The sequence below is a fragment of the Panicum virgatum genome, chromosome 5K (assembly GCF_016808335.1).
Source record: "Panicum virgatum strain AP13 chromosome 5K, P.virgatum_v5, whole genome shotgun sequence".
NCBI lineage: Eukaryota > Viridiplantae > Streptophyta > Magnoliopsida > Poales > Poaceae > Panicum > Panicum virgatum.
The window spans coordinates 16,819,706-16,828,933 of NC_053140.1; the positions used below are offsets into that span (position 1 = coordinate 16,819,706).

General features: G+C 51.8%; 1 protein-coding gene across 1 annotated transcript; it reads right to left on the minus strand.

Moving 5' to 3' along the window:
• Window positions 1–8: 8 nt before the first annotated feature.
• On the minus strand, window positions 9–5,447 carry LOC120709747 (outer envelope pore protein 16-2, chloroplastic-like). Its single transcript, XM_039995405.1, has 6 exons — window positions 5,273–5,447; window positions 2,134–2,238; window positions 989–1,002; window positions 693–708; window positions 501–568; window positions 9–361 (listed from the first exon to the last, which is right to left on the minus strand). Exons 1-6 carry the CDS (start codon window positions 5,445–5,447, stop codon window positions 215–217), a joined length of 525 nt encoding a protein of 174 aa, XP_039851339.1. The 3' UTR covers window positions 9–214.
• Between the last annotated feature and the right edge of the window lie 3,781 nt (window positions 5,448–9,228).

The window sequence follows — 9,228 nt, forward strand, 5'->3', positions numbered from 1 at the left end:
AGATGTGTTTAAAGAGGAGTTGAAAATTTGTGGGAACTAAACGGCCCCTAGAACCCCATGGCACCAGATTTCGCTGCAGCAAGCTGACACGCGGATCTAGGAATACATTTTTCATGGTCGGGGAGCTGCAATGCAACTTCTTTATGCTAAACACACCCCCCTCGAGAACCTGGCCGGACAACCGCCCCGTGTCCGGCGCCCGCCGTCCCTGGGCTCAGAATACGCCGGAGAGCAGGCTCGCGGCGCTGGACAGCGCCGCGCCGGTGATGGCGAAATGGACGAGCTTGTCGGAGTGGCCGCCGGCGTCCCCCGTCAACGCCACTGCCGCGCCGGCGATGGCACCTGCGATCGCGCTGTTCTTCTGCAGGAGGAAGGTGGAACAAATTAAACGAGCAGGAATCAGCAGCCGGTTACGGTGTTCTTTGGAGGTTGGTGAAAGTTTTCATGTTCGCTTGACGATTGGAGCATTATATCGGTTCGATTAGGAAAGTGGCACTAACCCAGTCACGGCAACCCCTGGCCTCCCTGAGGCCGTACGTCAGCCCGGAGTACACCCCAGCTGCCAGGCCTGCATGGCAAATAACAAAGACAGGGTTATTAAGCGGTGAGTCGTGTACGTCCTGTTCCTCTGAGGAGGATGGCAGTTACAATCTCCGTTGGAAATTTTGCTTGCGCTGAGCAGTAGCACTCACCCCAGTGGAAGGCCTCCTTGCCGGCCGTTTTGACCGGCACAAATTGAACAAGTGACAGTGAGAACTGAGAAGTCAAGCAAGCAAAGCGTTAGTAGGCCTGTTAATGGGTTGGGTTGAAATAGATTTTATGGGGTGGGTTTGAAATGGAGTGTGTTTGGATGATTTAAAATGGGTTGTATTAGTTAATGGGGTGGGTCGGGGCGGGTTCTATATAAATGCGGGTTGAGGCGGGTTGGGTGGGTTGAAATTGATACTTTTTACAAAATAGTATAACTATATATAAATGTGGGTCCCACGTGAGAGCTGGACTCTGAAATTAAAACCGCGTGTTTATATCAGAAAATTTTATCGAAATTGACTGAATTTTGTTGGAGATGACTCAGTACGACTGGCAGCTATTTTGTGCAAAGCTGTGTGGCTAGAACTACCTGTGGGCTCCACATGAAGAGCCGGACCCTGGAATTAAAACCTCGCGTTCACACTATAAAATTTTATCGAAATTGACTGAAATTTGTTGGAGATGACTCAGTACGACTGGCAGCTACTCTGTGCAAAGCAGCGTGGCTAGAACTACACGTGGGCTCCACATCAAGAGCCGGACCCTAGAATTAAAACCTCGCGTTCACACTATAAAAGTTTATCGAAATTGACTGAAATTTGTTGGAGATGACTCAGTACGACTAGCAGCTATTCTGTGCAAAGCAACGTGGCTAGAACTACACGTGGGCTCCACATCAAGAGCCGGACCCTAGAATTAAAATCTCGCGTTCACACTATAAAATTTTATCGAAATTGACTGAAATTTGTTGGAGATGACTCAGTACGACTGGCAACTACTCTGTACAAAGCAGCGTGGCTAGAACTACACGTGGGCTCCACATCAAGAGCCGGACCCTAGAATTAAAATCTCGCGTTCACACTATAAAATTTTATCGAAATTGACTGAAATTTATTAGAGATGACTCAGTACGATTGGCAGCTACTCTGTGCAAAATAGCGTGGCTAGAACTACACGTGAGCTCCACATCAAGACTCGGACCCTAAAATTAAAACCTCGCGTTCACACTATAAAATTTTTATCGAAATTGACTGAAATTTTTAGAGATGAGTCAATATGACTGACAGATACTCTGTGCAAAGTAGTGTGGCTAGACATATATGTGGTCCCCACATTAAGTGTAGAACCATTAAATTCCTCTGCATAGTAGAACCCATGGGTTTTTATGGGTTACCCGCTTATAATGGGGCGGGTTGGTTAGAGTTGAGAAATTAACTAATTGGGTTGGGTGGAGTTGGATATCTAAATATGTTAATTTTGGGTGGGGTTGGGTATGGTGCGGGTTCCAATCCATTAGCAGGGCTAAGCGTTAGTTAGGAATAAACTAATAAGCAGGCCTCCTCGTGTCATCTATCAACAGCTGCTATTTTCCTTTTGTCTCACTCACCGCGGCGTCGAGCGACTTCTGGCCATCGTCGCCCCTGATGCTGGAGAAATGGCTCCTCTTGCCGCCGTTGGGGTCGAGCCCGGCCGAGTCCCCGGAAAGGCCTGCACAGCAACAACGTTGTTGGTTGCCTCCTCACTCCCCAATGCAAGCTAGTATTTCAACCATGGGTATCTAGAATCATGCAACTAAAGTTTCAGTGAACTCCTATAAACTTAAATGCACAATACTATAGATATATATAGAAGTAAAGTTGCATAAATTGAAAATAGGGGATTATGCTCCAGGGCTTGCCTTTCTAAGCAAAGTTAGCCTTGGGCTCTTCCGAACTTTAGTTCGGATCTTCGGCGGCTTCAGTTAGATTAGCTTGAGCTTCACACTGCTTACTCTCGGACTCCAGCACCAGCTCGTACGTACCGTCGGTGAGAGTAGTCAAATCTATATAAAATGCATATACATGAGTTGTTGTGATGATATTAATTCATGATTTAAATCACTATAAAGTTGTAAACACACCAAACTCAAGTTTGAAACCAAAACACTATAAATTTTTTTACTGGGCAATTATTTATAGAGTATTAACAAACACAATTTAGTTTATAAAGTCACTATGGGGTTTTCATCATTTACCAAAACATACCAAAAGTTCTTTTCTTTAACAAACACTAGAGATACAAGTTCTGTCAATAACTATAGTTACACAGTGCTTCTGGAGTTGAAATTGTTATGCAGTGTTCTTGATTCAGTGTAGATATTACTGTAAAAATTTCAGAAATTTTCATGCAGCAGATAAATTATGACAAACAATATACACAGCCACTACTAGGATATGAATCTATTTATATAGAACAAACCATGCAAGTAAAGGTGCTAGAAATTTTACTGAATCTTCCCAAACTTATTTTGAGTCTACTGTTAATTTTTCAGAATTTATGGAGCTGTATACAGTTCATGAAAAATAAGACAAATTATATCAGTAATTATGCAAACGCATTTCTACAGGGAGTTGTAATTCTTTTATTAGCCTCGAATTTTACCAGCGGGGTCATATACTCAATTAAAGCCTCTAGTAAAAATATTGGAGTTTTATATGCAGAAGAACTATTTTTTTTTCTTTAGTACACTTATCCATGACATAAATTACTTGAGCATGTTCTACTGAAGTAAAAAGTTCCAAACTTTTTCTACAATATTTAGGAAGCATTATAACATCACTGTAAAAGTTTCAGCTTTTGAATCATATCGTAACATCCATAAGAAATTAGATGCATTTATCTATGGCATAAATCAAGGTCTATTAAAACTAAAGCTAGAGTTGTCATATGGTCATGAAATGTTTATATAGAGCTACACTATTTGCTACTACACCACTATCTAAAAATCAGAACCAGCACATGCATACAACTTGAGTTACACTAGAAGCTACTTATTCTTTGTATTTTAAATAGAGCAAAAACTATTGTGAAAAAGAAAGAAATGCATGTAACAAAAGCTGTAGATCTAGCTTAGAGGGACCTAGAACAGTTTAGTTTGTATTTTTATATTTTTCTAAGATTTATTATCGATTTTACAAGTTCGCTGTTTTTGAAAACTGTCGGTGTCCTAACCCGACAGTCCGGATCCCAACTAGTAATGCTGCGTGTTTCCTCGTCCCAGATGTTGATGCAAGAGGCAACACAGTAACGCACGGGTTTATCCTGGTTCCGGCCACAAGGCCGTACGTCCAGCAAGGGGGTGTGCGAGGGCACTGTATTATCTTGCACCGGTGGTGCCTATAGTAGGGGGATACAGGCGTGGCGAGAGAGGGAGGGAGCCCCCAGGTCTTTGCTATAGGAGAAGTCGATTGAGGCGAGTGCCAATATCGAGTGCTGAGCGTCGTGTTCGCATGATGATGATTGCGACGTCCAAGGTGATGATCCCCCTTAAAGGAAGCCCGTCTCCTCCTTTTATAGTCACAAGGAGGGGCGGTGTACATGAGCAGGGGATCGTGGAAGTCGTCGTTTTCCCCCGAATCACGGGGGTGCAGTAGTCGAATACTGTAGGAAGTACACTGTGGGGCATGGCGTCAGGCGTGGCAGTCGTCCTAGATATCGTCCTTGGTCTTGCGGATATCACGCCGGCGTCCTGCCAGCCCCAGCAGGCGGCGTGGTCGTCGCTGTGGGGTGTACAATCCTCCAGATGTGGCATGGTGGCGCTCCGCGGGCCCTACAGGTCAGGGTCTTGCGTGCACCAGCGGTAACGGGGCACGCGGCGGTCCCATACCCCCTTGAACGGAGTGCTGGCGCGCGCACTAGGAGGTCCGGGAGACACACGGAGATCCCAGACCCCTCGAGGGAGAGGTCCGGGACTCCGGCTGCGAGTGCTGAGCGTCCCTCCTTGAGGGGCACGTGGCGACGCCGGACCCCTTCCCGGGCAGGAGGCAGGTCCGGGGCCATACGTGTTGTGAGGTGGAGTTCGGTCAGCCGGAGTTGGCAGAATAGTAACAAAAACTGTGTCGAGCACGTCTCGTCCCGCGTCGCAGGTTCCCACAGTGCCACCACAGCGTCTGGGATGGCGGAGCAGTGGCCGAAGTTGGCGGACGGGACTCCGGTCACAGCCACTGTGGGGAATGGCGGCCTGACACCGTCTGTCCTGGGCGCTGTGGAGGAGTTATTGGCATTCAATGCCTCCGTACGACGGGCGGGTGAGCAGCAGGGACGTTTGTCTTCTTTGTCGAGGGGTGGCCTCGAGCTAGGCGGAGATGATTCGCCCTGCTCGAGGGTAGGTTCGCTACCCTCGAGCTAGGCGGAGATGTTTTGCCCGCTCGAGGGTAGATTCGCTACCCTCGAGCGAGGCGGAGATGCGGGGCGCAGTCGAGGGTCCCGATGGGAGCCCTCGAGCGAGGCGGAGATCGCCCCGTGGGTCCGAGGGGGTCACAGATGGGCCGCATGCTAGGCTTCTTTGAGTTCTTTCCTTTCTTCCAGATTGGAAAGAGGCCGTGGGCCTTCGTGGGCTCAGTCGCCTAACATGTGTTTGCGTTTTTTGTGTGATCCCGGTGGTGCAGCTGCCGGACAACAGCGAGGAATACGGGGATTCGAGAGACATCGACCCCGCTGCTGCGGCGAGCACCGCCGAAAAGATCGCTGAGTTCATGTCGGCCTGCGCGGAGGTGCTCGATGAGGGGACATCCGAGGGACCCCATCACGGGGTGATCATCCATTCCGCCCCCCCGGAGTTTCTCTGCGATGAGCGAGAGGAGGAGGCCGTCTGGCAGGCGCAGATCGAGGCAGGTTCTCGGATTCAGAACCACCTTGATCGCGCCCTGGAGCTCCATCGGATGACAGATTTCCAGATTAGCCAGGTAAACGGCTCCTCCCCGAGAATCGTTCGCATTTTTGGCCCTGATTTTGTTTGTATTACCCACGCCTTTCCTCTTGCAGCGGCTGAGGGACATCTCGCGCAAGAAAAGCGCCGAGATGACCCGGCTCTACTCCCAGGTACGCTGGCTTGGGCAGCACAACGCTGGCCTGGTGCTCCATAGTGTCGATGCCAACACAAAGATGATGGATCGGGAGGCGCGTCGGCAGGCGCTGGAGGAGGAGTTGGCGCGGACCACCGGTGAGCGCGACGTCCAGAGAGCTGCAGCAGAGCAGAAGGCTCAGGAAGCCGAGGCACAAACTGATGAGCTGCAACTCACTAGGACGGCTCTCGAGCAGAGGGAAGTCGAGCTCCAGCGTAAGGAGACCGAGCTCCAAGGCAAGGAGGCCGAGCTCCAGCGCGAGAAGGCAACCGTCGCCACGCTCACGGGACCCTCAAGGAGAAGGGCAAGGCCCTCGAGGAGAAGGAGGTGGCACTCCGGAATACGGAGGCCGCCCTCAAGGAGAAGGAGAACTCCTTGTCTTCCCTTGAGGAGGTCGCCCGGGTCCAGCGAGAGGAGGCACGGAAGAACATCGCAGGTGAGTGCTCGAAATTTCGATGTTGTTGGATTCTAGTTTTTCGTAGCATATCTTCGTTTCTTTGGTCAGAGCTGAGGCAGCAAGTGGCAGACGAGACTGCGGCGAAGGAGGCGGTCAACACCGCGCTCATGGCGGCACAAGCAGAGTACGCTGACCTGAAGCGAACCGCCGTGAGCGTGTGCCAGGAGCTCGAGGGGGAAGGCGCCGTCTCTGTTAGCTCGGTGATCAGCCGCCTGTGAGCGTTAGGTGGCCGAATTGCTGAGCATGCCAAGAGCACCTTCCGCCTCGGTGTCCTGCGAGCCCTCGCCGTGGCCTCGACGCACTACATCATGGATCTCCAGAGGGTATCGTCGGGGTACGTCGTTCCCAACGACGCCGATGCGGACACTGCGTCAGCTATCATGGACGACGCCGACGCAGCCGCCGAGGAGTTCGCCACTACCTTAGCCGAGAAGCTCGAAACTGACATCCCCCCGATAGCCGAGTTCGATGCTGTTGCAGATCCACAGAGGGGGATGATAACCTGTAGATAGACTGGGCCTTGAAGCCCATGTAATGAATTAGTATTTGTTGTAATCGCACTTTGTATTTATGAATATAAGAAATTCGTTATCGTTAAAATCGACAATGTGGCCCATCGAGGCCTTGTGTATTCGAGCCTTCGTTTTCTTTACTCTGCTTCTATGTTCTCGTAAGCGACTTAGATAAACTTCCGCGAGGAATTTCACGTTCATAAGCAACGTAGGCGTGGGGTGGTGAGGGGGGTGCCGTATCCCGGAGGCGTAGGCAGCCCCACGACTCGGCCGGCCCCGTGCCGTAGTTGCTTACGCCTCGCGTCCATTTTTTCCAAGTGTACGAGAAGCTTAGAGACGAGATGGAAACTTTTCGAAAAAACATTTGCGATTTTTGGGGACGTTCGGGGGTTCCCCCCGTAGTAGCCCCCGAGGGAGGCTTGGCTTTGCCGAGGGTAAAGCCAAGCGTACCTCAGTGTTCGTGCGCATCCGAGCCCTCGAGGGTCCGGAAGGTTCCCAAAAATAAACAAGTAAAACGTACTTCTTTATTATTTCGGGAAATCGAAAATATGAGTACAAACTATGTACAAATAGCTCGGAACTCTAAGGATAGAAGCGACGTAGCTGCTGTATGTTCCAAGCGTTGGTGAAGACTTCGCCGTTTTCGTTCGCCAGCTTGTACGTGCCGGGCTTGAGCACCTCGGCGATGATGTATGGGCCTTCCCATGGTGGTGAGAGCTTGTGGCGGCCCCTATTGTCTTGTCGAAGCCTCAGCACCAAGTCACCTTTATTGAGGTCTTGGCGCCGGACTCTCTGCGCTTGATATCTTCGCAAAGAATGCTGGTAGCGTGCAGAGTTTAGGAGTGTCACGTCTCGAGCCTCGTCCACTTGATCCAGCGAGTCCTCGCGGGCTCGCTGGTTCCGCTGCTCTTGATAGGCCTTGAGCCTTGGCGACCCGTACTCCAGGTCCGTCTGGAGTATGGCCTCGGTGCCATAGACAAGGAAGAACGGGGTAAAGCCCGTGGTTCTACTTGGGGTCGTCCTCAGGCTCCAGATAACTGAGGGTAGCTCTGTGAGCCACCTCCGGCCAAACTTGTTCAGCTTGTTGAAGATTCTTGGTTTCAATCCTTGGAGGATCATGCCGTTAGCACGCTCCACTTGCCCGTTCGTCTGTGGGTGCGCCACAGCTGACCAGTCCACACGTATGTGGAAGCTGTCGCAGAACACCAAGAACTTCTTGCCTGTCAACTGGGTGCCGTTGTCGGTGATGATCGAGTTTGGGACCCCGAACCTGAAGACGATGTCAGTAAAGAACAGAACGGCTTGCTCGGATTTAATCTTGCCGATGGGTCGAGCCTCGATCCACTTGGAGAATTTGTCGACCGCCACCAGCAAGTGGGTGAAGCCCCCGGCGCCTTCTGCAGTGGACCGACGAGGTCCAATCCCCACACGGCAAATGGCCACGTGATGGGGATGGTCTGCAGAGCATGGGCCGGGAGGTGTGTTCTTCGAGCGTAGAACTGGCAACCCTCGCAGGTGCGCACGACGTCGGTGGCTTCGGCGACCGCAGTGGGCCAGTAAAACCCTTGTCGAAACACATTACTCACGAGGGTTCGTGGTGCGGCGTGATGACCGCAAGTGCCAGCGTGGATGTCACGGATCAGCTCCTTTCCCTCGGGGGTGGGGATGCATCGCTGCAAGATGCCCGAGGGACTGCATTTGTACAGCTCGTGGTTGATTAAGACGAAGGACTTGGCCCGCCTAGCGAGGCACCGCGCCTGAGCACGGTTCGAGGGTAGGACCCCTCGAATCATCCAGTCGAGGTACTGGGCGCGCCAATCTTGCGAAGTGGGGGCCTCGTCGATCTCCATTGCTTCGGCCTCGTCTGCGGAGGAGGTCCCGAAGACAATGTCCATGGGCTCAGCCTCGTCCGCCGGGGGGTTCCCGCCGGAGGGCCCGGCGGTCGAGGGGCCTGGCTCCGCCAGATCCTTGAATTCGACGGAGGGCTTGATGATGTCGTGAGCGAAGATGTTCGGGGGGATGGTGGTCCGCCCCGACGGAATCTTGGCTAGTTCGTCGGCATCCTCGTTGTACTTGCGCGGGACATGATTGAGTTTTAGGCCGTCAAATTTGTCCTCGAGGCGGCGCACTGCCTTGCAGTATGCCTCCATCTTTGGGTCGTGGAAGCTAGACTCCTTCATCACTTGGTCGATGACGAGTTGAGAGTCACCGCGCACGTCGAGGCGTTTGACGCCGAGCTCGATGGCGATGCGGAAGCCACTGAGGAGGGCCTCATACTCCGCCATGTTGTTCGACGCAAGGAAGTGCAGGCGTATCACGTATCGCATGTGATCTCCAAGGGGTGAGATGAAAAGGAGGCCGGCACCGACGCCAGTTTTCATCACCGACCCGTCGAAGTACATGGTCCAGCATTCGGCCTGGATTTATAGTGGGGGTAGCAGAGTGTCCGTCCACTTAGTGGACCGCGTACAGCAGCTTTTGAATCTGTGGATAGCGTGTCTTAGTTTCAGATAACACCTCGCTGATGTAGTACACCGGCCATTGGACGGGCAGAGCAAGGCCCTCCTCTTGTCTTTCGACAACGACCAATGCGCTGACCACTTGGGTCGTCGCGGCTACGTACAGA

Bases quoted from the DNA above. Each gene is read 5' to 3' on its own strand.
- LOC120709747 (XM_039995405.1), bottom strand. From the start codon at position 5,447: ATGGAGCTCCAGGGCGCGATCAAGGTGGTTCTGAATCCGAGAACCTGC. The intron at 2,239-5,272 runs GCCGACATGAAC...GTTGCTGTGCAG, and splicing joins CATCGAGCACCTCCGCGCAG to GCCTTTCCGGGGACTCGGCC. The intron at 362-500 runs GTTAGTGCCACT...TTCCTCCTGCAG, and splicing joins CCAGGGGTTGCCGTGACTGG to AAGAACAGCGCGATCGCAGG.